We start from the raw sequence: 27,690 nt of genomic DNA, 5'->3' as shown, positions 1-27,690 counted from the left end.
ATGAACATGTTCCATTGTTGTTTTCTACGTGCGGCTCCTCGGTGGTAAGTCATTATCAAAGTTCCCATCCGTTGGTTGTCCCTCGAGATCCTCAATGTGAGCACCACTAGTCTCCATGTCCTGTACTCTTGTCACTGCATTTTTTTCTCCTTTGAAAGTGCTCTGGAGGGGTTTTTTTAGTTACTTGCTCTATATTTGTTCTTGAAGTTAGGCTATGCTCACATCGAGTGCCCATTAAATTTCTTATAAATAAAAACAATCTTTAAACTGAGCTACATCCCCTGGTTCTGCTTCGTCGTGGTTTACTGTACACTCGTCTAGACAGATTTATCTGTCAAAACCCGTTGTATCTGACACTACCTGATCCGCCGCCATTCACCACTGCTGGTCTTACTGAAGTCTTTGATTCGTATTGGCAAGATCAAGTAGATCGTCAACTTGCTGCTGCTGCTGTTTCTGGTACCCAGACCCTCCTTCGTGCTTGTCGTCCATCTGTCTCTCGTCCAGATCCCATTCTGTATCTGCCTATTGGTCGATCTGCTCGTAGTCGTCTTGTGCGGTGGCGTCTTGGACGTTTCACCAACATGCGTGAAGAATGTCCGTGCACTACCGGTGAGTTTATCTCCCGAGATCACTTTCTGACATGTCGCGCTCTGGATCATACCTTGTTTGATGCCTTGCCACCTGCTCCTCCTGGTATCCATCGCATTGATCATGCTTTGAACTGTCTTCCAGACAAGGCTTCAGCTGGTCCACCGTACTTTTGGTCTGCTTTGCTCCTTTTGTTGCATGCCATTGATTGCCTTGTGCATCCTCTGGCTGTGATCCCACCAGATCCAGATCCTGGATCGCTCTGGTTTTCTGCTCATTGATGAACGTTTGTTGTTTTTGCTTTCTCGGTGCGATGCCACGGTGGTAAGTAATTATCAAAGTTCCCATCCGTTGGTCATTCCTCCAGATCAAATCAACAATACCAGTATTCATGCCGTTCCTCTGCCACTACCACACTTTCCTTTTTCCCTTTTTCTTCGTTAGTGTCCCCATAAGGGTTTTTTGTACCTGCTACTTTTTTGTTTCTAGAATTCTAGGCTAATGCTCCCATCGAGTGCCCATTGAATTCATGTATATAATAAAAATCAACGTTAAACTAAGCTACATCCCCTTACCATGTTAAAATAGACCAAAAAATTTAATATATAATAGGTACATAATTTTTTGCCCTACACACACTCCTTTTCCTTTTTTGGTATGTGTTTTACCATATTTAGTATAGTATTTTACCTAATTAGAATGAGGTTGAGCAACTTTGAGCGACACAAGATAATATCGTGAGTGTGAACTTGACTTTCTTACGATTTTTTACCTGTATGTCATTGAATACAATTCAACTACAGTCAGATAATATAGTTGCATTATGACATACTAGTCAAACGCCATGGCTTCCTCTACTAAAGATCACAACGTAAGGGATCCTGCCAGTTCTACTGACGGAACTGGTACGGACTCTCGCCATAATCCACAAAATTCCTCTTTCACTAGTCAGAGTTGGGCAGACATGGCTAAACAGCAGGAGCGTTCCTCTTTCACTAGTCAGATTTGGGCAGACATGGCTAAACAGCAGGAGCGTTCCTCTTTCAACGTCACTCCTACTATCGACAGTGCGTTTGACGAAACCAACGTTCAATCTTATTTCACTCAATCCACTCCCTTCCTGGGGGCTACCAAGGATGGGCAGGCACCTTTGCTGGCAGGTCAAGTGGGGTTATCGTATGTTGACAGTACACAACCAATTGCTGACTGGGCCACTGATGGCTTTTCTCCAACAAAGCCAGTGGGAAATGAGGATGATAATATGGGCGAGGCAGAGGCCGCGACAGACATGGACCTCGAAAAAGATTCGGCTGGTGAGAAGCCTAATCCAACTCACGCTGATGATCAACTTCAAAGCTCCCCTGAGGCACCCAATGGCGCTGATGGACACCAAAGACAGTTCAACAAGGATGGATCTCTCAATCCGGGATTCAGAAGTAGATCGGGAAGGGCTATTAAGAGTCCTGACCGACTCTAAATCATAATTTTATTCCAATTAATGATGAACGACCATAAGATTTTTAATATGAAGATAGGCTCTATCAATTGTAGAACCTTCCCAAAACAACACTATACCACACACACTGACGACTTTGTCAGACACCTGAGGTCCAAAATGTTCAATATTTTACTATGCCAAGAAACCAACATTCCTATGGATCACTTTGATCAAACCACTACCACTATGCACTACAAATTTCAGTGCCATCAATCCTTTTGGACACAGTATTGTGCAATTATCAACTTCAACCCAGCCCTCTTAATGGAAAAAGTCCATGAAACCCTAGATGGCCGTTTGATTCTTGCCAAGTTTACACTCATTGATAACTCCATTCAACCCTTTTATGTTTTAAATTTATATGCCCCTGCGGAACACAGCTCTCGCAGCAAGACCATGTTCTTCAGCAACATGATCTCTATGATACATTCCTTACCTAATTCGGCGGCCATCCTGCCGTCCTTGATTGTTGCCGGGGACTTCAACTACTCCTTCGACAGCAGTGGTTCACACTACACCGTCGAACATCCTTGTACATCTTTGATCGATTTCGCCCAACACAATTTGCATGATTGTTTCAACGTCCCTGGAGAATCCTTTTATGATTTCACCTTCACTAGAGGTACCTCGCGGTCTACGATTGACTATGTTTTTGCTGGCGTGAATATCTACCCTCACATCAACGATACCCATGTGGAATTTATGGCGCGGTCATGGACTGATCATGCCCTGCTCTCCTTCGCCTACACCGTTGGCTCATTCACTGTCGGGAAAGGTACTTGGCGGGCGAATCCCACTTTAGCTACCAATCCTGTATATGTGACAAAATTGAATCAGGAACTTGACAGCTATGTGCAACACAAACTGCTTGATTCCAGTCCAGTTCAAGACCAATGGGATCATATCAAGCGATTGGTGAAAAAGGTTACCCAAAACTTCTGTCTTTTCCGAGCTGCCAAACAACAAAAGCTATTGCGCGATCTTCAAAGTGACCGCAACCGTCTTTTACGGAATCATCGTAATGATTCAGTTGTCCTCCAATCCCTCCTACCGGATCTTGATTCACAAATTGCCAAAATTCAAAAGACCAGGGCTAAGACATATCGCCTACGGGCGAGCAAACGATGGCTGGAGCACAACGAGAAATTGGCTGGCTATCTTGCCTGTATCGCCACTGTCCGTAATTCGTCCAGGAACTTTCAGATGATCATCCATCCGGTGAGTGGTGTCCCGTGTGAGGACACCGAGTCTAAACTGGATGCGATCCACACCTTCTACACCGATCTCTACACGAAGAAAGATATTGACATGAATTGCCTTGAGACGATGCTCGGTTTTGTTCAACGCCAACTGGGCTCAGCAGATGCCCAGTCCATCATTGCCGCAATCACCATGGACGACCTGTTGGAGGGTGCCCAACGGTGCCCTTCCAAGAGCAGCCCAGGCTTAGACGGCTTGCCTTATGAGATCTTGCACCTGATCCTATCCAATCCTCACTGCCACTCTATTGCACTGAAAGTTTACAACGAGGCCATCACATTGGCCCGATTTCCGCTATCCTGGCAACAAGCTTGCATCGCCCTCATTCCAAAGAAGGGTGACCTGGCTGACCTAGCCAACTGGCGGCCAATCTCGTTGATTAATACCGATTGTAAAGTGTTTACTCGCCTGCTGAATGCCCGCATTGTGCCTCTCGCATCTTCACTGATCACAGAGTACCAAGCCGGCTTCATGCGTGATAGGTTTATTGGAGACCACGGCCTTACCAATAAGCTCATCTTGGAAGATGCTCAGAAGACCACGGATACTGGTCTGGAGTTTGTTGGTGTCATGCTTGATCAGACCAAGGCGTACGACCGCATACATCCCAGGTACTTGGCCAAGGTCCTGGAGAAGTTTGAGTTCCCTCCCGCCTTTGTTGCTTGTATTCAAAACTTGTTTTTCAACAACCAAATCTTTGTGAATATGAATGGCTTCCTGTCTCCGGCCGTCTCTCAACAGCGAGGGCTGCGTCAGGGCGACTCAATCTCTCCCATGCTATTTAATTTTGCGATTGAACCTTTCCTGCAGTCCATTCTGGTTAATCCTAATATCCGTGGGTATTCACTTCAACATGGCGATACCGCACTTACCAATGATCTCCATTACGTCTCACCTCATCGCCCAGTCAAGCTCCTTGCTTACGCTGATGATGTGCTGCTCTACGTCCACTCCATCGCTGAATTTCACGTTTTACAGCATTGCCTTGCCACTTACAACAAAGCTTCCAACTCGTTGATCAATTACAACAAATCCGTTGCATTCCCACTCTCAGGCCTGTCGCTTTCGTCTCCTCAGGGTGCCCAGCTCCAGGAATTCATTGTCCACAACCAACGAATGCGTTGGTACGATGCCTCTTCCACGGGCCATCTCCCATACTTAGGCTTCCCCATCTGGTTTACCATACGACAACGTGAAGCCTTTACCAGCAGCATGCTCCAAAAGATTGCGTCGGCCTTTGAGCCCCACCGTCAACGGAACTTATCCATGTATGGCCGAGCCACCATCGCCAACGTACTAGTTTTGACAAAATTGTGGCATATCCTTCGCATCACACCTCTACCTAAGGCATTCTTTCATCAAGTCCAGAGTCTGGTCCACCAGTTTTTGTATGGCAAGATGTTCCCCAGGATGCGTAGCAGCATCTTCTACCTCCCACGACACCGAGGCGACCTTGGTATATTAAATGCCGCAGTTCAACAACAGGTCTTCCAGTTTAGATACCTCAAGGCACTGCTCAACGACAACCTCTCGCGGGCCACCACCGTTCCTCCATTCCTTGTCCAACTGCTTTCGGATTCCTTGCAGGTGACCTATGGGGCTCCTAATGCTACCTTCCCGCTCCTTTTTCAAGGATGGCGCCAACCAAGACACCCACAAATTCTTTTCTCCTTCTTGCCGCTTTTATTTCAGGCCATGGATGCCTGCTTCCCTTCTCGCGATCACGCTTCCATTTGGCCGCAAATACCACCCGCTTCCGCCTGTCTTTCTCCCCCATTCGTGAAATACTCTATTGCAACCCCAATCATCCGGATCCCCCATTCAAGTTTTCGAAACATTTGTCCACATTGAAAGTGTTTGAGTTTTTCTTCTTTGACCCAGCGGATCAGCTCCTCCACTTTCGATCAACCGGCGGAATGCTCCTTCCCTGGTATCCTTTGTAAGCTTCGTAACGGCGTCAACAGCTACAGACTTCTTGCCCACCGCTTCATGGCCTTTCATTTAGGACTCATTCCATTCCCTGCCTCCCAATCCACCACCGACATTGCACAGACTCGACAGGCTATCAACAGTTCCTGTTTCACCACTCAACCGTTCCTTACTACATCAAAATTTTTCCATTCCAATTCCTTAAAGAGCCTCGTGGTATCACCATAAAAGACTATGTGCTTAGATTGTATCCAGGTAAGAATGTTGATGTGAATAACGCAGTTTCATGAATCGCACTTGCAATGTGTAGTATGTGGGAGTGCGGGATGTTGAGACCGCCGTGGATTGCGGTTCAGATGAAATGAGAAATAGACATGATGTGAGGCGATACAGAGTCAGTGTTAGCAATGCATCTTATAAGTAAGTTGACTTTGGATGTATACACCACTGCTGCGTATATAAATCTTAAGATGATGCTGTTCGTATAAAGAGTGATCCGGGATGCAGTGGATTGAAAAAAGACAGTTCGAGAATCAACAGATGCGAAGTTACGATGCTTTGACGTCTCAAAAATACTTGCTCCAACTGTAACCTGGCTGAGTACATTCGCTTAACAACTAGCATCAACAGTAGGTCAAACATTAGCAGCCATTCACAAAAGTCACTCATTGGCACTCAATGAAACTTTTCTTTTCATGTGCTCGTATAAGCACCATGAAAAAAAGGCCTAAAACTACTCAAATATAAATTAGGCTCCAGGCTACCTCACCCGAGTGGTGACCAGACGCACAAACACTGATGAACTATATAAACTCTGCAACGTCTCTCCAAAAGCCTAAAGCAGAAGAAGGAGAAGACCATGCAGACAGCGCGACAGCTGCGTGCACCTAAGGATGACAGATGCACATAGTTGTATATAAATATGCCACAGTCTCCTCCAAAAAAAAATGCACATTCCTGTGCCAGTCAAGGTATTCACTGAAAGGGATTTACTTCACCAATGCTTATACATCATTGAACCAATATAAAAAAGACAAAGAGCGATTGAAGCCAAAGCTAGCGTCATACTAGCTGGTGAACCCGCACATCTGTATTATGCAGCAAATGCCTCAGAAGAATTAAACTTTGATACCCATATGATCCTTGAGTATGTCGCCACAAGTAATGTTCATAGCAAACTTATCATTATATTTTTATACTAAACCATATTTCTCCTGACTGTAGGAGAAGAAACACAAGTATACCAACTGGTGTTCTTAGTGAAGATGGCAGTTGTAATATTCGAAGCATCACAATCTGCCTGGATGATAAAGTCAATGTCTTGCACAGGACAAGTGAATACTCAGATTGTGCCTGTCCTGGTAGATACCCAATGGTTTTACATTAAGGAGAGCTGCATTGAAAAACTGTTTGGCACCAGTCTATTCCACCTACCCTTCATAATTGCGTCTGAAATGTCCAGGGAACGATGATGATGATTTGGTAAGTGCAGTAGCATTAGCTTTATTTCAGTGATACTAACAAGCATATCAGTACTAGAATTGTGATTCTAATGGTGCCTTGAATATCAGAGTCATTCTTAGAAGGTTCATTGAATGAAATTAAAAACTGGCGCCTAGCCCAAAACAACTTCGCGGATCTCATAGACGCCAAGATGACACTGAAGGTTAGAGAGGTTTCAATAGCCGTGAAATGCCAATGTCTGTAAGTTTTCATGATGATTTTTGAAACTTCACTCAAGCGAATCAAACTAACTAGTAATATCTGGAAGAAATTTTACGTATATAGCATTTACAACATGCAGGAATCGCCTCTTTTTTCAAAACTGGCTGCTGTTGCTTAAATAAATGCATTTGATTGCCCTTTTGGTTGAGATGATATACATAATTATATTTGGGAGATGCATAAACAATAAAAATCATAACAAACAAATGCATCCATACTCTATTTGCCTATTTTTATTACTATTGTTCTATTAAGGTTAATACATACAAATATAATCCATGTACGTTGGGAATGGCATCATTTTTTTGCTCTTGAGATTAATTAAAAGACATACTAAATAACGCCAAAAAATGTATAAATTTACTAATAATAGCATAACATATGCCATGCTATGTGTCTAAAAGGTGGGGGGGGGGGAGCGAGTCATGAATTTGAAGCAAGGAAGAATCAGCATTATGATAGCATGTATATTGTCTATGTATCTATCATGCCATGAAATCACTATTTTTTGTGTTGGTTGATTCAGGCACCGAGTGTATTATTGCATTATTTATAGGTATTATACAAGTACTTGTAGTGATATCTTGTGATTTTAGTCTTACATTAAGAAACAGATTTCATCAAATGGCTTGGGATTGAATAGTAATTCTTTTCACAACCAAGAGGACACACATATCTAAACGAAGGATCTTCAGGCGTGAGATTAAATGAGATGAGTATCATCTGTTAAATTTTCTCCTTTTTGTTAAAACATGCGACCATGGCAAATCAGACATAGAGCGAGTACAGTAAAAGATGTGTGTATGTGAATCAAGTGTTGTACCACTTGAGAACGAGTGCTCCAAAAAAAAATATCAATTCAGCGAAATAGATTGATAATTAATGTGATATAGACTAAATAAAGCTTAATCTTACAATCATTTATTGTTTAAGCAGAATTCCCAGATTTGATGTGCAAATGTAACAGTCGAAAAAAAAAAAAAAACTTGAAATAGGATCCCCTCCTGCCCCTTCCCGTCTTTGCTTTGGTCCTTTCCCTTCTTTCTCTCTTTCTTTTCCTATTTTAACAAACACATACAACAATAAATCTTTCCTATAATAATTCTCCATTTTATCTCTATTACCATATGTTCATCATGGAAGCAAATGTAAAATCCGACATCAGCTCATATGGACCATCGAATGTTGTCGTTGCATTAGGACCACAAAAGGTGCCAACAAAAAGAAGACTGTCGCAATCAAAGTTGCCAATGAATCAAAAAGTAGCGAGAAGAAGACGCCGATTTGATAGCTCGAGTTCATCGAAATCGGTAGATCAAGGCGACGATGGCACGGAAGAAGATGAAGACACAGAAGAAGATGAGGGATTTGATCATACTAGCGACAGTGATAATGATCAAAAAACTTTAAAAAAGCAGCCGACGCGGTGGTCATGTCATACACATGTCCTGTACAAAGAATCACCTTATTTTGCATCATTGTTTGGAGAGAATTTCATTGAATCCAAAGCCAGTATTGTTTACTTGCCATCCAGCATCATTGATCGAATGGCGCTATACAGCATCCTAAGATTCATGTACACCCATCAAATCAACAAACCAAAGACGATCAAGGAATTATGCAACATGTATTCTGCTGCAGACTATTTAGGAATGGAGAAATTGTGCATCATGTTAACGGAAATAGTGATTGAATCGGTCCACCACTGTATCTGCTACTGTACCTCCTGTATCGCCAACGTACCTGAACTGTTCCCATTTTGCAGGACTCGATCTCTGGAATTGCAGGACGAAAAAATGGCTGTCATGACACAAAAGGTCATTACCATCTTGGCGAGTGATCCAGAAAAGACACTCTCCACTTACTGGACTAGTCGTCACATGGCTCTACTTTTGATACAGCTTCCACAAGATGTTAGTCAGGCACTGTCGCAAAAGGTGCTTCATCGTGTGAATAAATCAAACGCAATCGAATCACTCTATTCCTGCTTTACAGCATCCAACACCTTGTCAACCAACGACCCGTTGCTTTCCTGGAGTAAGCCGTTGCATGCAACCCTGACATCAGTCCAGTCTCGTGCTACAAAGATTATTGCTCGCCATTTCGATTTCTATTGCTGCCAATACCCTGCCTTATTATCATGTATCGATGGAATCACCTACTCGTTTGACTTTCTAGAGTATCTATTATTGCATATACTCGAGGATCAAATGGACTGTAGTAATGTCGGTATACTATATCAGGGCATTGTTTGTGATTTGATGTCCAGACATGCCGTTCAGCATAATGATCAAGTGAAGCATATTCTCAGCGTTGCCAAGGTAATGGTGCTTCATTACATAACTCGGCGCATCAGCGATATCCGACAACAGGGTGGTCTGGATAAACTGGATAAAGCTATATTGAAATTACTTGCCGATGGTTTGTGTTGCATGCAAAATAGTTTGTACCTTTTTCTCATTTCACAAACATAGACCTGGATGTACGACCTAAATCACTCATTAGCTCAAACCACCCACTCTTTCACCGTGGTATATTTTCGTTCTTGCTGCCGTCTATACCCACACTTCACCTATCCACATCGACGCACACCAACGGACTATCGAGACACTCCTCGCGCTCTACATTGCGAACGACCTCTGGTACAACCGCCACACGCCGGGTTAGCTTACCTGTGACAAACAATGAGAACTCGTCCGCATCGGCTTCGCCTTCATTCGCCAGTCAGTTGACTCGGTTACTCAAGAAAATTGGATCAAGCCATCATCGTCGTCGTTACAGTAGCAGTGCTAGTGCCACAACGGGATCATCACCACAGCAACAGCGATTAGCAAACCGAACACTGTCTACTTCAACCGTGCGTACGAGTATATCCACCTCTTCCACTTCTTGGTCACAAGTACGACTAACAGACACCAAGAAAGAAAGATCCATATCCTTCTCGAGCATAAAACACAGAAAGTTACTGCGTGGCCAAGTGAGTGCACCCATGGTGGGCATGCATAGACGAGTTCAATTGACAAGAAGACCCACATTGACGGTTGGCACAGTCGAGTTTATTGGCCATGTTGAGTTTGCAGACGGTATCTGGATTGGTGTTGAGCTCGACAGAAGAGGTACGTGTGGTTTGTAATGCTGGAGACGCATTAAAGTGTAACATTTTGTTCATTGCAGTGGGAAAGAATGACGGATCTGTTGATGGCCATCGTTATTTTACCTCGTCTCCCAACAGAGGTGTGTTTGTTCGACCTGAAGATATTTCTTTGGTTGTCTAAACAGAAGGAGTAAATTTATGCTTATATGTTTTTATGATATCATGTTATAATAAATGTTCAGTCCTGATACTTTTACGACCCTAATATGGAAACTAAGTTTCTAGGCATTTGTCAGGCCTAACTCATATATGATTAATGATTTTACAATCAATCGATAAAAATCACTGTTATTTCTATCCTATTTCCTTTGCTCAATGCTGTCAGCGTTTTCTTCGAGCGACGAACTAAAGCCTCAGATATTTCCCTATTTACTGCAGACATGTTATGCAGCCCGTGAATCGTCAATGTCCAGACTAACGTTATTGAATATAGAATTCAAGAAAACAGAACAATAAAAGTGCTACAACTATCCACCTACTTTCTATACACTTCAAGGGCACTTATTACTGTATTGCCTTATGAAAGGGCATTGGGTTTGCCAGCCAACCCCACCAGCCAAACACAGTTAAACCCCAGACACATAATTTATTCCAGATTGGCCAAATCTTGACAATTTTCGACTCGATTGAATTATTTTAGCAGATTCGACTATATAAAATATGCTGATCATCTCATGCTTCTTTAAGCTTTCTTAGAGTACTTTTCAAGGCACAACCAATGGTGCCAAGTAAGATAGATGTTCTGAATAAACTTATCGAGCAATTTATGAAAATATAAAAAGAGGTTTCTGGCCAAAATGTCGAAATTTTACATATCAAAGTCCTACAAAGATGATTTCAGGGGTTGCATTGGATCGATAGAAACATTTTGACTCAATATTTGCCATAGTAAAAGTCTTCATTATCAAGGTAAAAAACGCGATCGTTTGATTTTTGGTGAAAACCATGAGGGGTACCTCATGCTTTTCGGTCGAATTTTGTCCATGTTTTTTTTTGATCCCCAAAAAGTTGAGCAAAGGTGTCAGAAAGTAACTACTGGATGAGTGCACTTGTTTGGCACTATTCTGACCACCTAAAACGGTCTTGAACGCAAGAAAACGCAACTCAAATGCGCCCAGATTTTTCTGTATTAGGCATACCCTTGACTAAAAAGGGATAATATCTGTATGATACTTGCCCGTATATGAAGTATCTGCGTATATATGGATGTAGAGCATCATAGAAGAATCAGATCTAAAGATAACATAAAGGGCTTTTATGTTTAAGTGGAAGGTCAAAATGAAAGTAGCAGTATTTTGATAAGATACGCAAGAGCAATAGGTAGCGCGAGCTGCCGCTGCGCAGGTTGGTTCTCACCGAAGCGAAGCAAAAGTAGAGAGTCATCCGAAGCATAAACACTCATATGGTTAGTGATTTTATATCAATCAATAATCAAGGTTCTTCTAAAATTTTAGCTATATATATTTTGCAATATTAGCCAAAGGCCCGCGACAGCGCGAGCCGTTTGAACGTAGGTTGGCTTCCACCGAAGCAAAGTGTAGGTCAGGAAACCACCCAAAGTGTCGGAAGGTTCGTAAAAATAATAAAAGGGCGTCGATCCATATGAGCATACATTGTCCCACGATAAAGAGTTAATGGCCTGCCTTTCAGTTGTTGAAATTAGACTTGTCATCCTACCGATGTACCCTGAAATCTCACTTTTAGGTAATTGTCATTATGTGAAAAGTCTTTGTAGCTGACTTGAAGCTGTGGATCTGACTCTTCTAAAAAGCTCCACATCTGCAATTATAGAAATAAATCATATACGGGCAGATAGCATAGCCATACTAGCTCTTACTACTCGAGGATCGGCAAAACACAGTGAAACTTGGATGTACTTGAGCAGCAATTCCTCTCATTATTCGCAGTGTTGGACTACCAGAAAAGCACCAAACGGTTGCTTTCAGCCAGCACTACCTTTCTGACGCTTTTCCTCAACTTTTTTGGGATTGGCGAAAATCCACCCAAAACCATGAGGGGTACCCCTCATAGTTTTCAATGAAAACTAAACGATTGCGTTTTTGACCATAAAAACGTGGAATTCTACTAAGGCATATTATTAAGTCAAAATGTTTCTCTCAATCTAAAGCAACCGCTGAGTGCACTTTTGTGAGGCCTTGATATATAAATTCTCTACGTTTTTGCCTAAATCGTCATTTCCTATTTTCTGTCATTGCTCAGTATGCTCATTTAAAAATTCTCTTACAATCAAAACCATTAGATTCGCCCCAAAACGTACTACCAGCATGCATTAGGAAGTACAGGGTGATTATTGCAAAATACATAGTCGAATCTAGCAAAAGTAGATCGAATTATGTCCAAAAATATCAAAATCTGTCCAATCTTGAGCAAGGCTTTAATCTGATTTTAAATTAATTTTGATGAAGAAGCATACCGTGCTTACTGTGAGGGCGATCGATGCGGTTGGAAGTCTATTAGAAGGGGTTTGTGAATTGAGAGGTGCTATAGCTTAGCCCAGCCATTCTATTGTTTTCAATGCGTAACCATAGGTTTGATAGGTATAATGATTGCAGGTTGCTTCTTCAAATGCAAATCTTAATTCAAAATGTAAAATTATCCGCCCTATTCAAAATTTCGTTTTACGAGCATAAGCTTCAGTGATATAGACAAATGTTTTACTTGTATAGCTCTAACTCAATGGCCCCTACGCATAACAATCGTAGTATTGCACACGATGCAGAGTATAAACTAGAGGCTCTTGGGCAATGTCACTTAATTCAAATGTGAGGGCCACCACTACCTCCTGTCGATACAGCTTCTCAACAAACCAATACCGTACTCATCGATAATACAACTAAAAAGTAGAGCAATACCCTCAATAAGCATTACAATGATCAGGGGTGCAATAACCACTCAATTACATATTTCATTTAAAGTTTAGTTTGTCGCCTCATGTTAGTTCCCACATTCGGGGAAACAGAAATGCCTCGGGGGGAGAACAGTAAAGCCATCACTGCATGGAGTTTCAAATGCTTATCCAGCAAGCGATGAACAAAAGGCTATTGGTTTTAGGCTATAAAGCAGCATGTCTCACCGACATTTAGGCAAAAAGTGTTTCTTTCTTTCAAAGAGTATAGTTTTTATATGACCAACAACTGGCACAAGTGAATGAATAGCAGCTATTTCTATGTCTACTTGTGAATCTGATAAGAGTACATTACGTACCGCGCCCCTCTTATCGAGACATGCATCTTTTTTAATCAAACGCAAGCCAACTCAATTCAACAGCTGGTTAGACGAGCAACACACTAGAAGTCTTTCAGTCCCTGACTTGCACAAATTGAGCCGAGAATGGGAGTCGTATCAGAGATCAGATGCGACAGCAGAGAATAGAATCATAGACACAAAGATGCAGGTGAGCATTGGAACGGCGGAATGTGTCGTGAAAATTATGCTGATATTCTACACAGATTGACTTGCTGAATATTAGACTTGACAGCAAAATAAAGCGGCCTCAGATACGACTCAAGATGGGCCCTGCTCAGTACTATTCCAAAAGATCAGATACGAGCACTGGCGATTGGAACGAAGGGTTCATATTTGTGGTGTCGTATCATGCTCAGTTATTTAATACAATCGAGGTAATAAGGGCTTTTGGGTTTCTGCATTATTGCTCGCATTGACATTCTTTGATAGTTTGACTTGTACGATAAACCGCACAAACATTGGCCAACGACCAAGCATATTGGCAAAGCAAAGCTCAAGATTTCAACGCTTGGAGGCAAGACTGATGTGTTTGTAACGTATGTTGTGCGAATCCATCCCATATGCTGCTTACTCACGCTGCAAGTAGGTTTCTACCCATCTATGAGTATCGCTCAAAGCGACTCTTGCCATCCGATGTGCAGCCGACACTCTTAGAAACCGACATACTAGATCCCACCATTGTATCCAAGAAAACAGGCGATTTAAATCTGATAGGATCCGTGCAGATTCGCATCAGGTACCATTTTCAACAGCCCATCACAACAGATGAGCAAATGCCAAACAAAAAAATACTACCAGGCAAGAAGGTTGAGAATGATGACCATCAACAGCACAATACATTGTACGCACCAGAGGATGTCTTTCATCCATTATCAGTGGCCACGACAAATGCCTCTGCTACTAGCTATCTCTCAACGCATTCAGCTACTCGAGTTTCCAGCAGACGGACTTCATACGGTAGAGGCGATCTAGCACAGGAAGAAGGATACGTAGATGATTTATTCAAGAATCGATTGTCAACCATTATGACAGCCCATATACCAGAATCATCCGAATCCAGCCTGGCATCGCATTTATCTGACAGCAGGAAAAGCAAGTGGGAAAGGCGTTTTCACTACACACCCAGAGGCTTCTCCGTCTCATCCTCATTTACTCCAAAATCCTCCAGTAGCAGCATCCATCGCCGCACTCGTGGCCATCACCAACATGGAATCCAGTTGCAGTGGATAAAGCACTTGATTACGCCAGCCAAGAAGCTGCCAAATTCATCTCGTGGTAGGCGCTATGGCTTCTCACAAAACGATTCAGACGACAGCCACAAATTCAACCCTGATGATGAAAGCACAGACACATCATCTTCAATGGCGTCGACCCTGTCTTCATCAGCACCCGTAACAGATCGATTGGCACATGGTGCAAAGAAGAAGGCTCAACACATTATCGACAGCGTGAACTTTGGGGATAGAGACTTTGCTACACAGTGGATGCAGGACTCTTTTGAAGATGTGGCATTATCCCATCCAGTGGTGGACAAGTTGATTGGGCTTGTAGTGAGCAAACAAACACAAGCCATGGTGCGCGCCATCATCAAGACAGCCAACTCGTTTGGTCAAGGGTTTCGTGTTACCGGTATCAAACTACTGAAGGCCGCCTTGTTGATCCAAAAGTTCTATGAATCCTTGCCTCGACCACCACTGCAAAAGCCAGTGACAGACAGCTATCTCATTGACTATGCGTGCCACTACTTTTCATTTGCATTGATGGCTTATGGGTGGCGTGGTCTCTGTTATTTAGGCATGTATGGACAATACGTACGCGGTGCTCGTGATAGAAGATCCAATCGGCTCGCAATTATCCGGTATTTACATCTGCACCCTGAAGATTTGTTAGGTTATGAATATGCCCTGCGTAAAGGAGCGTCGTTCCAGCCAAGTTATTACGTTGCTCTTGACAGACCACGTAGAGCCATTGTGCTAAGTATTCGCGGCACCTGGAGTTTATATGACGCCATTACAGATCTTGTGTGTGAGTACAGGCCGTGGAAGGGTGGCCTTGTCCATTCAGGCATGCTAGCATCTGCTCAATGGTTTTACACGAGCATTATACCACAAATATTCCGTTACATTTATCACCATGGCGACGAATTGGACCGCTTCATCATTACTGGACACAGCTTAGGTGGCGGGACAGCCTCTTTATTGACCATGATGGTGGCAGATCATATTGACGAATTGAGAGACCTTGCTGGAAATCCCAACTTTGAGATGCATTGCTACAATTACGCACCCTCTGCAGTCAGCTCGCCGGATCTATGCAAGAAATATGAAGAGTACATTCACAGTGTTGTGTGTCAAGATGATGTAGTGGGGCGACTCTCGTATGGCACAGCCATGAAGCTAAAGGAGCTGGTGTTGGACATGATAAGTGCTTATGGCACTTTAGGAGGTTTTAGAAAGGTAAATATAAACGGCATCAGGCACATGTTTTGACAACTTCATGCCTGTATTTTATAGACCATGACGGATCCAAAAGCCCGCAAAGTATGTTTTGATATCATTGCTCAACGTAGAGACAAGTTGAACAATGTCGCAGATTCAATGTATCCATCAGTAAGTTGATGTTGTTTGAAACAGAGATAGTATCCAAGATGGCAGCAGGCTAAAATGGCAAATCTGTAGTTGTATATACCAGGCAAAATTATCCAAATCAAACGATCAAAGGAAACTCGCTTTGCCAGCAAATCTGAAGAGGAACCCCAGCAGCAGCAGCAACAAGACGCACATGCCAAAGAACGAAGAGGATCCACTGCAGCAGTAGGCGAGGTCTTATCCAGACACAACATTCCTGGCACCAGCAAGACATCCTACAGTCTGCATTACTCTGATCACCAGATATCCAACGAGATGAAATTGACAAAAACTTGTATTGAAGACCATATGATAGCAGCCTACCATAATGCGTTTGAAGCTCTTAGGGAACAACATCCTTCACCTTATAAAGATGAATAAATCGTAAATTCTATATATACTCCTTGTGGGTGACACAACACATGCTATAAAAAAAGCACATCATGGCTGGTTCCTTTTTGCCCGGGCTGAGGTGCGAAATTTTTTGGAGTATTTAATTGAGGGGGGGCGCGGGGGGGAGAGGAATTCGACATGAATTGATCCTTTTCTTTCCTCTCTTTCTTTCCTCATTTTATTAAATCGTCAAATATGGGTAAAACATCAGTTTACATAATTGCGGCATGCGGTTGACTTAACATCCTTCCTCTAGGCTTAATCAAGTTATGCAACGGTATACCCATCAAATATCTCTCCTTGATCATCCTTGTGGTGCAAAACAGTGCACTTATTCTGGTCATGCGCTATACAAGAGCCAATGTGGAAGAGGACAAACTGTACTTAGCATCTACTGCTGTGGTGATGAGCGAAGTGATCAAATCCATCGTCTGTCTTGTTGTACTATATCTAGCTCCCGAATCTCGCAAACGCTCCCTGAAACGATTGACCAGCCTGCTGAATCGTGAACTCATCTTGAATTGGAGAGAGACAGCCAAATTAGCATTTCCTGCCGCCTTGTATCTTATTCAAGTAAGTGTTGTAGAGTACATTAGCTGGGGGGGCGGGGATCAGGATGACTAAATTGCCGTGTATAGAACAATCTCCAATATGTTGCAGCTTCCAATCTCGATGCGGCTACATTTCAAGTTACTTATCAGCTCAAGATCTTGACTACAGCTTTCTTCAGTGTATTGATCCTCAAAAAGAACCTCTCAAAACTAAAGTGGATTGCGTTGGCACTATTGACGGTGGGCATTGCGCTTGTCGTGCTTCCCAAAGGAGCATCTACTGCTGTCATTGCCTACATTACTGGAAACACCACCATCACAGACTCAACAGCCGAGACAACTGCCATTGGTAACCAATCTAATTTACAAGGTTTTGTTGCTGTCTTGACTGCCTGTATGCTATCTGGCTTGGCTGGCGTGTATTTCGAAAAGATTCTCAAGGCACCTGCACCCAAACCTGCGGCTGTGAGCAACAATACTAACAACACTGAGGATTGGTCTGATGATGATGATGAAAACAAAAAGGTCGTTGTACAAGAGGAGGACAATATGGACGATGAATCACTTGCTGCTAGCAATCAGATCTGGATTCGCAATATTCAAATGTCATTTTTCTCCGTGTTATTGGGCTTAGTGTTCGTTGTCATGTTGCAAGATGGCACAACTATTGTTGAACGCGGATTTTTTGTCAACTATACACCTCTCACCTGGACCGTGATCGCTATTCAAGCCGTGGGAGGATTAATCGTGGCACTTGTTGTGAAATATGCCGATAACATCTTGAAAGGGTTTGCCACTAGTATTAGTATCATCTTGTCATCCGTTGTTAGTGTGTGGCTTTTCAACTTTACCTTCTCTGGATCATTTTTACTGGGCGCAGCATTGGTTATATACGCAACTTACTTGTATGGACTGTAATACAAACAAAACCAGCTTTCTTATTTTCTTTTGCAAATATCTTTAATACCCTGAACCTCTTTTCCTCTCATGTACACACAACCTCACTCTCACTCTCTGCGCCCGCTTATTACTGCAGCTATTCTTACTATTATACTATTGATTGTTTACAATAAAATATTCGTTTTTTTGATTTCGATATTTCTAATTAAATCGACTTGGCATTCAAATGTTCCTAAATGCTTGGCTGTTTGAAACACAGAGATCTAATTTCATTTAGAGTATTTGGAGTGCAACATCAAGAGGCTCGAGATAGGAACTATATGATAATATGATTCCTTTTACAGTATCCATCAAATTAACTCAAAAGTATATTAATCTACATCCGTCAAAGGGATCTCGTAGAAAAAAAAAAAAAAGAAAAAAAAGGATGCTTATGGTAACTATGATGCTATAACAAATCTCTTTTGACCACCCCTTTCTATTCTGGCTGAAACAAAATCGAAAAAGAGGTATTTTAGCATTCAATCGGCACAATAATTAATATAAAAATAACCTCTTCAGAACTATAATACTAAACGTATTTCATGGAATGGTCTCCAGCTTGTCGTATTCTAATGGCGCAGTTCAGTTGAGAAATAGTGTGGCAAATCCTTGAATCAGATATCGAGGTATACATGGCTGAGGGTCTCATGCTATTAAGCATGTCTGTTCTTTGTCAAACAGCGTATGATGCATGTAACCTTACTATGACTTGTCAATCTGAGGCTGTTTGGCACATCATCCTTAGCTCATGTTGTTCACTTGCTTTACGGCATTTCTCGCAATATCCTATCGTATAATATAGCAACAATGATGCTATAGTTTATTTGTATATGGTATCAATTCCTTGTAAGTGCAGCTTGTCAAATTGAAGCTTTTCTAGTGACAGGCGATGCTGTTGATGCTGCTGACGCCGATAAATTGGCAGTGATGGGTGGATTAGCGGATGCCAAGTTGCTTAATAGAGTTGATCCTCTAACCGTTGATGATTCTGTTAAAGATACTGGGGCTCCATTAGACGCTGCTGCTTCTGACGATGAAGGCTGTCTCTTTTTCGCACCCTCTTTTAGCTTTTCCCATCTCTCTCTGTATTTGTTCATCAATGCGTCTTGCTTTCTATTCTGCGACCTCAGAACCTTGTTTGCTTCCTCTAACTCTCGAATCCGATTCACGATCTCTGCAGTGCTCGTTCCTACATGTCGAACATTTCTGGATGGCGAAGAACCTGTGGTCATGGCTGATCGTGTCATCATGGCAGATTCTTGTGTTTGAAGCACTCGTAATGCTTGCTTGTGAACGTCTTTCTTGAACTGAATGATACTGCTCTTTAGGACAGTGCTATCCACAGATCTCTACCCAATTGAACCAAGCATACATCAGTATGTAGGCATGCACACAGTGGCTATGGCATGGATGTTTACCTGCTGCAGACTCCGAATTTCGTTTTTGATATCTGCAATTTGAGCTTTCAGGGTTTTGTTCTCTTCCTCAGGGTTATCATCTGGATTTAGCATCAATGTTACTGGATTCTGGTCAGATTGGGTATAGTTTTTCAGATTTTGATGTGCTTTTGTCGGGCAAGTAAAGAACGAATCATCAATAAGCGACATTTCTTGCTGTATTCGATCTGTTTCGGCTTCGTCAAAAGCTGTATCCGACATTACTGGTGGTTGCCGTGGTGATGTTGATGGCGGTGATGGTGTCTGTGAAAGCTTATTGACCAGTGGCTCCACCACGCCCCAGAAGCGATTGAATGGATCCACATCGTCCTCATCTTCTTCGTCCTCCAGAGACGGCACTGGTGCTGATGGATCTCCAACGGTTCCTCCTCTCTGTATTGCGAAAAGTTCTTGCTCTAATTTTCTCATATCAAATAAATTCTCTGACGGCTGGTTCAGCTTTGCAGAAATAGCTTTTATCCTTTCTTCGTGCGATAATCTCATGCTGTTCAGCGTCTGCCGAGTCTGTTTGTTGATTCTCTAATTAATATCCACTAGTGATGAACATTGCTACGCAATGAATTTATCTTACCAAGGCGTCGTGATCGTTCGACATGGCTCGTTCATAGTGAGCTGTTTGTCGTAGAAAAAGACATTAGTTATACAGATCGTCTTGCTTGTCAAGTTACATTCCATACCTGCCGCTTTTTTATGCGCCTCAAGAGCATTATGCCAGTCTTGTTTATCTTCATATTTCCCAGCTATGTCAGCGAGAACTTGTCCCTACATTTCAAGACAAGCAATAATTAGATTAACGTTTATACAACGGTTGAATGAATTCAAATACTAACTGAATTGATTACAGCTCTTGACATGCGTTGAGCAAATATAAAAATGAATGAAAAGAACAATATTATTGCTCGAAAAGATGGATAGAAGAAGCTCACGCTTTATAATGGGAGAGTGACGTGGTCTTATGATGCCTTCATGCAGCATGTTGCTACCTGATTTGAACCTGAATTGAGCTCTGCTCGTTGTGATGGTACATTTGAAGGTCTATAAGATGTTTGCAATATTTATTTGATACATCTATTCAGTATCGATTACATAGTTTATGCTTGCAGGGTCATGACATGTGTTTGAATGGCCAGATTTGATACCAAACTTTCGGGTATGTGGGATTTTTATAGCTCGATAAGGATAGCAAAGATCGGGCCAGATCAATAGAACTTGATTAAATGAGAATAGCATTCAATTTAGTATTTATTTGAGATGTTTGTCAGTCAGACTTCTTGAGAAATGACCCAAAGAAGGACTAGCTTGCAAAAAGAAACAATTTTGGACAGATCTTCATTATCGAGACTGGCACATTCATACATTATAATCCAAAAATGCGCATTCATCTTTTCTAATTACTTGTATAGCCTGGGTGGTGCTCAGTGATGTCAATTAGGAGCTCGTTTCAACTTCCAAGCGTCATGATGGCAACTAATATCCTATTATTCAGGGCAATGATGCCGTAGTAAGCCTTTCAAAATTTAATATATAGACCCTATGTTCATCTAGCCTTTGTAGTCTTTTAATGTATGTTTCTCATTAAATGCAATCTGTGATTTTTACATCTTAAGACATGGATAAAACTAAAACCAAGACCATAAAAAAAAAAACGACAGATGTTGGGAGTAGTACATGTTGAACCAAACATTAGAAAACATCAACGACATTCGATTGTGTAATGAAAGCAACCAGCTAGACTAAAAACGAAATCTATGACGATCACTCCCACATATTAGATTTTTTCAGAACAGGAATCCACCAAATTGGGCTTTTTTGTGTTGCCCTTTTATCATAGTAGGGACATACATTTATCATTAGACTTTTATGACGGTTAAGAAAAGCATATTTGTTATAGCTGAGAAACGAGCCAGCATAAACACACATATCACAGCAAACCAAGGCGAGAAAGCTCTCCATCTTCCTGTATACTAGATTTGATGCTATATACTGGTATATAAAAGGTAAGCAAGCACAATTTGAGAGCTTCTCGTTTCCACTGATTAAAACTCAAAAACAAGTTATTTGCCAAATACATAAAATGAGCATTTTGCTTTTTTCCAATCTCTCTTTCTCTCTTTTTCTTTCAGAGATGAGAGACAGTTTCCCCCTTGTTTTATTATGCCTGACCAAGCCCTTCATACTCTAGAAGAATATCCTACTTTTATACCCCTCATCACAACAGATTCAGCCAGCTCTTGCTCAAAAGTCATCGCATCATCGGACGGGTCAACACAATCAGGTTTTCTTTCACCGTTTACAAAAGCCACAGAAACAGCATCTAATGCAACAACAGACCAGATCAGTCCATCACCCTCTGATGTTCATAAAGACGACTTGGTCATACCAGTCCATGAAGAACAGCGGCATGTACAAAAGGATCGAGTGCTCAAGCAAGGCCTTGTACTCTGCACTAGAACAGCCCAATGGTACACAAAGAAAAAGTCAACCACTCGTGAATTACAGTTGAGAAAGACTCGCTTGCGATGGAGGCAGTTCAAGGCAGTGCTGCGACCTGATAAAATCGAATTATACCATGTGACGGTATGTAATGTCAGTGTATATGTGCATTGGATTGAGAACTAATGTCATTGCATGCTCATTCAGACCACCTTTCTTCATACCCAACGAATAGCACATGTCATTTACCTCAACAACAAATACCCCTATAGACGAGTACGCTTGTCGCTCGTTTCGATACAAGATTACATTTGGTGCCTGGAATTTGTACATTATCAAACCAAGTCCATTGTGTCATTCCATTTCCAAAGCGCAAGCTTGTCAGAGGCACAAGAGTGGTACATGGCCCTGTATCATACACTGCCTGCATTGCCTGCTTGTAAAAAACCAATTCCAGCATTTGTTGACATTCAAGTCATGATTGATACCCCAATGCAGGTCCGATTACCCTTAGACTATGTATTGAAACACACCAAAGATACCCTTTTAAACATCCATATTCAGGACATCAAGCCAGTCATTAGGTCATTACTGCAAAAAGATGATCTATCGCATACAGCAGATTGGTTTCGCAATGAATTTCGGCTTTGCTGGAGGCCCATTGATGTATCAAACAAACGGACAAGCACTGTGATTACCTCGGGTGATAGGATAGAGTGGCTGGCAGAAAACACGGTTTTGATAGGGCCGCAGCTGATTGAGCAGGTGAGATGTAGAAGCGCACATCTCTGGACACACTATTGATATGCTGATACAAAAATTAGAGACATGTATTGGAATTGCACACTTCAGAGAAACCAATGGAGAAACAGAAAGTGGAACGAAGAGTAAGCGGAGCACTATCTCAGTCCCACTGGAGTTATTGACCATTCTGCTGTAGATCATCACATTTGACAGCTTGCTGATCAACAAGACATGGACGAAAACCAAAAGCCAGCAAAAGATCAAGTGCAAAAAGTCCTACTTTTACGTTGTACTATATGGCCATCACCTGTTCTTCTTTGATGGACCTTACTACTACTATTACAAACGTCAAGTACAACGCCAGGAAAATCAGAGACAGCGGGAAGAACAATCCAAGCAAAAAAAGCGAAATAACTGGTTCTCAGCGACAACAGGTCTGTTGCTGCAGCAACGGAAACTCATCATATCCAAGGAAAATAAGAGGCGCATTTACGAACTAGGTAATCAATCATCACCGCATCTCAAATACGCCTCTCCAGAATCTGTGCCTTTGCCTGACCCCACAAAGCTGGTCAATGCACACCTACTACTGGATCTACACAGAGTGACGCGAGTACAGCCCATGTTGCAAAAGGGCACGCAGCACGCTACATCAAACATGTTTGAAATCCATATTGAAGATGCCATTTTGTATTACGAGGCGCCAAGCACGCAAATCATGCTACAATGGGTGACGCTTATCAGCAGCATGATTAAAATGGAGCACCTGCTAGTAAGCTCGTCGCTCTCCTATCGACATCATCGAGGCAATGACGGGAACAAGAGCATTTTGGTAAGTGTGGGGCTCAACTCATCCACCACGAGGTGCCTGACATAGTTGCATTTTTTTTTTTTTTTTTTTTTTAGCAATCAGGGTTTCTGTATGTCAAGCAGGATTTCAAGAGATCGTTTCAGCCTCACTATTGTGTGCTGACCAAGAGCGAAGAATACGACGGACTCATCATGTTTGATACACTGCACAAAAATCCGGATAATCGCCATGCTTTGTACAACTGTTTGGGCAGCCGTTCTGATGGTGGCGAACATATGCAGCAGCGCAAGGAACTGCTCTTGTACCAAAAGAAAAGGGTGCTGTTACAGTTAAAAGACGCCTATGTCTACTCTGGAGATGAGTGCATTTTGGATAAATACGAGCAAGAAAAGGTGGAGCCGCTTCGGTTCTACAAGGATGGTATTGTTACTGGTGGCAACAAGACGTCTGAGTGCATTTTTGTGATCTGGCAGATAGCCAAAAGACGGTTTGTACCCAACGTACGAGAGTACATGTCCATTTTCAAGCTGGGACATCGCTTAGGCAACCGAGGCAGATGCTGGGTATTCAAGGCGAGAAGTAAGCAAGAACGGGACGAATGGTTAGAGGCGTTGAATGTCGAGTTTGGTCTATTATCAGGCAAATAAAATGAAATTGAGATCAAATTTACATCATGCAATATGCTGTTACAAAGTAACACATTACACACAGTCGTTTTTGGACGCCCGGTGCATTGCAATAGTTCTTTCTATTGGTCTGTGGGTATTTTACCCCAATGCTTATGTACAAGAATGATAATTTGACAAAGCAATTTGTTTCTTTCTTTTTCTTCTTTTTCATCTATTTCTCTTGCTTGGAAAAAAATATTCCTATATAAAAACATGGAAGACAAGAGTCGCCATAAGGGTCGTGTCAAGTTTTTCAATTCGACAAAAGGGTTTGGGTTCATTTTACCCGATGCAAAGGAGGAGAACGACGCTATTGAAGGTAGTGTGTCACCGTTTTTTTAGGGAGATAAGATAGGGGACATTGAGTTGGTCTATTAGAAGTATTTGTACATCATACAGCAATCCATAACGATGGTGGATTCAAGAGCTTAGCAGAGGTAAGTAACCAAGGAAATGAGAGCGAGATGGAGAAGAACCAAGTATTACTGCACAAATAGTGAGACGAGTTGCTCATGCATTGCTATTTTTCTGTCTGTATTAGGGTGAAGAGGTAAGCAAAACGAGAGAAATCAAAACTTATTCAGTCAGACGCTGACTGTGCTTTCCGTGACATAGGTCGAGTATGATCTCGTGCAAGGGCCAAAAGGTATGCAAGCGTCCAATGTAACTGGCCCTCAAGGCGTATCAGTGCAAGGAGATCCCAGAGCTCAGCGTCAATACTATCCCAAGTAAGAGTGGTGCATATATCGAGCTTTGTTTATAGTATGCTAATGATATCATGTTTTGCAGTCATCACGGCTATCGTAGCAACCACAATAATAGAGGAGGACCAAGTGGTGGAGGACCTTACAATGCTGGAGGTATGTGTGTGTGTGCCAATGTATGAAGATTTAGCAGGAAAAAATAAAATTTCCGTTATGCAAGGCTTTATGATAGATCCCTATGCGTCACCTTTTGGTTATGGCGCGTTGCAAGGATATCCATACATGCAGCAACAACCAATGCATTATTCACAGTATGGCAGCAGCCCTGCTGCTGCTGGTGGATTCTCTGCTGCCACCAGCTCCCTATCACCACAACTGCAGCCACAACAATTCAATGGGTATATGATGTATCCCTCTCATCGTAATGCGGGTGCAGCAAATCAACCTCAATTTTACGATAATAATGGCATGACCTCCTCCATTTCGCCACCTCAGCAACATCAGCAGCAGCAGCAGCAGCAACAACAACAAACAATAGCAACGCCTCCTCATCCTCCTCCTCAACACCAAGATTTCTCAACATCTAACAACAACAAGGATGAAAATTAATTTCGGTTTTGTATAATAAATTTTATATGATCCTCTGACAGAGCAGATGAGTGTAATCAATTGGTTATTTTACGCACACACACACACACACACACACACACAGAACAAGCTACTGACGATCTCGTATATGTGATTGCACAACCTTCTTATTTACACTATATACAGTAGATAAACACACTGAAAAGCCAAGAGAAATCCAGTTAATTGGATGATTGAGGGGGGGGGGGAGATTGATATTTACAAAATGAGCCTTTTTTATTATATAAGTTGTACAGGGAATGATTGCATATTGTTGTAGTAATAGCATGGCTGTCGATAAAACAAGTTCAAAGCAGCTGGTGGACGAGCAACTACCATGCGTTGACAAAATGCCTTTGATTTAGCAGCAGTGGGAGCTGCCATCATGGGCGGTAGTGGTGGTGATGAACATCTCTCTGGTGCTGCCGTTGCTAACTTTTTATTTTCTAGCAATGTTCCCAATGGGATGTTGTCTTCATCATCGTTGTTGCTATGGTTACGACGCGCTGACATTTTATGGTGCTGCTGAATATGATCTTGAATGGACTCATCTTGTTGCAAATGAACCAGCATTCGCCTTAAATGAAGACCTTCCGAAAGTGGCAACAAATTTCTGCGGAGCTTATGATAGGTTGCACGATAGAGTGTCCATTTGTGCCATGCATCTTTTGGGCCATCATGGCATTGTTGCTGTTGAACTGGATTGGGTATATACATGGCTCGTCGATTCAGCATTTTCTGTTTGTTCATACTATCTGGTCTTTGAGTCCTCAAGACAATCATTGCTTGGTGATCATCATCGTCATCGCTCTCACTGTCACTTTCACTGTTCTCATCTTGATCTTCATCATCGCTATTCTCGCAAGATTGTCCAATCAACGCCACTGCTCTACGCTTTTTGTTTGGTGGTGATATCAATTGAAGCACTTTTGACCATTTGGCGAACCCGCTCTCCGTGGGTTTATGATCTAGCACTGCTGCTGTTGTTGTATGAAGTGGAGGAGGAGAATTTCGCTTTGTTTTGCGTTCCATCATTGTGTGGGTGTATATATACAGAAAGAAGAAGAAAAGTGTATCTGCATCAACCTGTGCGAGCATGTATTTATATATCAAATGCTAATTGTAATCCCGAGGTAATTGAGACGATATGTAATATAAGGGCTAGAACATGAATCAAATTAACATCTCTGGGTTCCTGACTGAACTGACAGATTTCCAACATTTGTTTACGCATTACACAAAACCCGTTCAATGTACCGTGTAATTCCCGGTCCAGACAAGTGTTAATTATCTTTTACTTGCCTTTTCTGGCTTACATTTGGGCATTTCTAGATCTCTTGCACTTTCAAACAATGGCTTCAGGTACACGTGCAGATTGACCAAATCTACATATCATTAGAAAGTACCTTTTGTTGCGAGGAGAGCGAGATCACATTGAGAAAAAATTGATCTATACAATGTGTGTATTTATAGTCGGTTGATATCATGATGATCGATGCCAACTTGATTTATACATAGCCTAAAGAGAAAAAGAAGCTAAAAAGTTCAATAATGATGATGGTATGGTAACTTTTTAGTATCGCTTGTCCATTTGTGTGATTTATATTTCTGCCGTTGCATCTGAATAGGCTATGCAGTGCAATTTGGGTGTATATCATACTTTATCATACAATGGGAGAATGAAAGCTAGGCAAAATCAACATGTCTATTTTTACATGTTGTTATATATATATATATATATCCCCACTTCATTGTTTACAGCAGTGAAAGATCTGCAAGCATGTGCAATTATTTGTATGTAGACCTAGCCGAATTCGACTCATGTATTTGAAATACAGGCATCACTATCATCATCATTAAATTTCAAATGCACAGAGGAAAATGGCTCAGCGCATTTGGATCTAAGTAGAGATTCAATCAATAGCCACTTTTCCTTTAAAACACTATAGGATCTAGAAACAGTGCTTGGCATTTCAATAGAATGAAGAGGGTTTGTTGATTGCTCCTGGTATTATCAATTGAAGTAGCTACATCCATAAAGCAAAGTCAGTTTGATTCTATCATATCAAGATGGTCTCCCATTCACCCCTTAAAAATGAGTTGAAAACCTCTTCTCTACTAATCGATCATTCACAGAGTGAGTGTTTAGAGACATCTACTATGATACTTGTTTGTTTGCATGTCGTTCGACATTTGAAAGTCTCAAATCTTTAGTGCTGCGGTCTGATGTATACGATGAATCCCTTATCGTTTTTGAATAGCTTTGGATATATGCAGATTGGCTTTGCTTTGCATTTAAATACATAATG

General features: G+C 41.8%; 10 protein-coding genes across 10 annotated transcripts; 8 read left to right on the top strand and 2 right to left on the bottom strand.

The window, feature by feature from the left end:
* Nucleotides 1–214: 214 nt before the first annotated feature.
* On the top strand, nucleotides 215–872 carry ATC70_006892 (uncharacterized protein; the record flags this gene model as incomplete). Its single annotated transcript, XM_064826160.1, has 2 exons — nucleotides 215–227; nucleotides 322–872. The coding sequence occupies 2 exons, from the start codon at nucleotides 215–217 to the stop codon at nucleotides 870–872; spliced, it is 564 nt and encodes a 187-aa protein (XP_064687674.1).
* Nucleotides 873–1,435: 563 nt separating this feature from the next.
* Nucleotides 1,436–2,068, top strand: ATC70_006891 (uncharacterized protein; the record flags this gene model as incomplete). Its single annotated transcript, XM_064826159.1, has 1 exon — nucleotides 1,436–2,068. One exon carries the CDS (start codon nucleotides 1,436–1,438, stop codon nucleotides 2,066–2,068), a length of 633 nt encoding a protein of 210 aa, XP_064687673.1.
* Nucleotides 2,069–2,245: 177 nt separating this feature from the next.
* ATC70_006890 (uncharacterized protein) lies at nucleotides 2,246–5,200 on the top strand (the record flags this gene model as incomplete). Its single annotated transcript, XM_064826158.1, has 1 exon — nucleotides 2,246–5,200. The coding sequence occupies one exon, from the start codon at nucleotides 2,246–2,248 to the stop codon at nucleotides 5,198–5,200; it is 2,955 nt and encodes a 984-aa protein (XP_064687672.1).
* A 2,930-nt stretch (nucleotides 5,201–8,130) lies between these two features.
* ATC70_006889 (uncharacterized protein) lies at nucleotides 8,131–10,278 on the top strand (the record flags this gene model as incomplete). The annotated part of the gene is made up of 3 exons (XM_064826157.1): nucleotides 8,131–9,424; nucleotides 9,478–10,119; nucleotides 10,178–10,278. 3 exons carry the CDS (start codon nucleotides 8,131–8,133, stop codon nucleotides 10,276–10,278), a joined length of 2,037 nt encoding a protein of 678 aa, XP_064687671.1.
* Nucleotides 10,279–13,344: 3,066 nt separating this feature from the next.
* On the top strand, nucleotides 13,345–16,432 carry ATC70_006888 (uncharacterized protein; the record flags this gene model as incomplete). Its single annotated transcript, XM_064826156.1, has 6 exons — nucleotides 13,345–13,572; nucleotides 13,628–13,798; nucleotides 13,854–13,960; nucleotides 14,011–15,880; nucleotides 15,938–16,033; nucleotides 16,103–16,432. The coding sequence occupies 6 exons, from the start codon at nucleotides 13,345–13,347 to the stop codon at nucleotides 16,430–16,432; spliced, it is 2,802 nt and encodes a 933-aa protein (XP_064687670.1).
* Nucleotides 16,433–16,639: 207 nt separating this feature from the next.
* On the top strand, nucleotides 16,640–17,913 carry AZF1_2 (DNA-binding transcription factor; the record flags this gene model as incomplete). Its single annotated transcript, XM_064826155.1, has 3 exons — nucleotides 16,640–16,643; nucleotides 16,701–17,017; nucleotides 17,083–17,913. 3 exons carry the CDS (start codon nucleotides 16,640–16,642, stop codon nucleotides 17,911–17,913), a joined length of 1,152 nt encoding a protein of 383 aa, XP_064687669.1.
* An 884-nt stretch (nucleotides 17,914–18,797) lies between these two features.
* Nucleotides 18,798–20,248, bottom strand: ATC70_006886 (uncharacterized protein; the record flags this gene model as incomplete). The annotated part of the gene is made up of 5 exons (XM_064826154.1): nucleotides 18,798–19,286; nucleotides 19,356–19,898; nucleotides 19,966–20,006; nucleotides 20,072–20,156; nucleotides 20,225–20,248. The coding sequence occupies 5 exons, from the start codon at nucleotides 20,246–20,248 to the stop codon at nucleotides 18,798–18,800; spliced, it is 1,182 nt and encodes a 393-aa protein (XP_064687668.1).
* A 1,300-nt stretch (nucleotides 20,249–21,548) lies between these two features.
* ATC70_006885 (APH domain-containing protein) lies at nucleotides 21,549–24,029 on the top strand (the record flags this gene model as incomplete). The annotated part of the gene is made up of 5 exons (XM_064826153.1): nucleotides 21,549–21,971; nucleotides 22,035–22,592; nucleotides 22,652–22,714; nucleotides 22,768–23,403; nucleotides 23,478–24,029. The coding sequence occupies 5 exons, from the start codon at nucleotides 21,549–21,551 to the stop codon at nucleotides 24,027–24,029; spliced, it is 2,232 nt and encodes a 743-aa protein (XP_064687667.1).
* Nucleotides 24,030–24,263: 234 nt separating this feature from the next.
* Nucleotides 24,264–25,363, top strand: ATC70_006884 (uncharacterized protein; the record flags this gene model as incomplete). Its single annotated transcript, XM_064826152.1, has 6 exons — nucleotides 24,264–24,369; nucleotides 24,429–24,487; nucleotides 24,592–24,600; nucleotides 24,666–24,778; nucleotides 24,840–24,910; nucleotides 24,975–25,363. 6 exons carry the CDS (start codon nucleotides 24,264–24,266, stop codon nucleotides 25,361–25,363), a joined length of 747 nt encoding a protein of 248 aa, XP_064687666.1.
* Nucleotides 25,364–25,621: 258 nt separating this feature from the next.
* ATC70_006883 (uncharacterized protein) lies at nucleotides 25,622–26,416 on the bottom strand (the record flags this gene model as incomplete). Its single annotated transcript, XM_064826151.1, has 1 exon — nucleotides 25,622–26,416. One exon carries the CDS (start codon nucleotides 26,414–26,416, stop codon nucleotides 25,622–25,624), a length of 795 nt encoding a protein of 264 aa, XP_064687665.1.
* Between the last annotated feature and the right edge of the window lie 1,274 nt (nucleotides 26,417–27,690).

Source organism: Mucor velutinosus (genome assembly GCF_035048745.1).
Source record: "Mucor velutinosus strain NIH1002 chromosome Unknown tig00001547, whole genome shotgun sequence".
Classification (NCBI taxonomy): domain Eukaryota; kingdom Fungi; phylum Mucoromycota; class Mucoromycetes; order Mucorales; family Mucoraceae; genus Mucor; species Mucor velutinosus.
The sequence above is the reverse complement of the archived record's forward strand: the minus strand, read 5'-3'. Positions and strand labels throughout refer to the sequence as shown.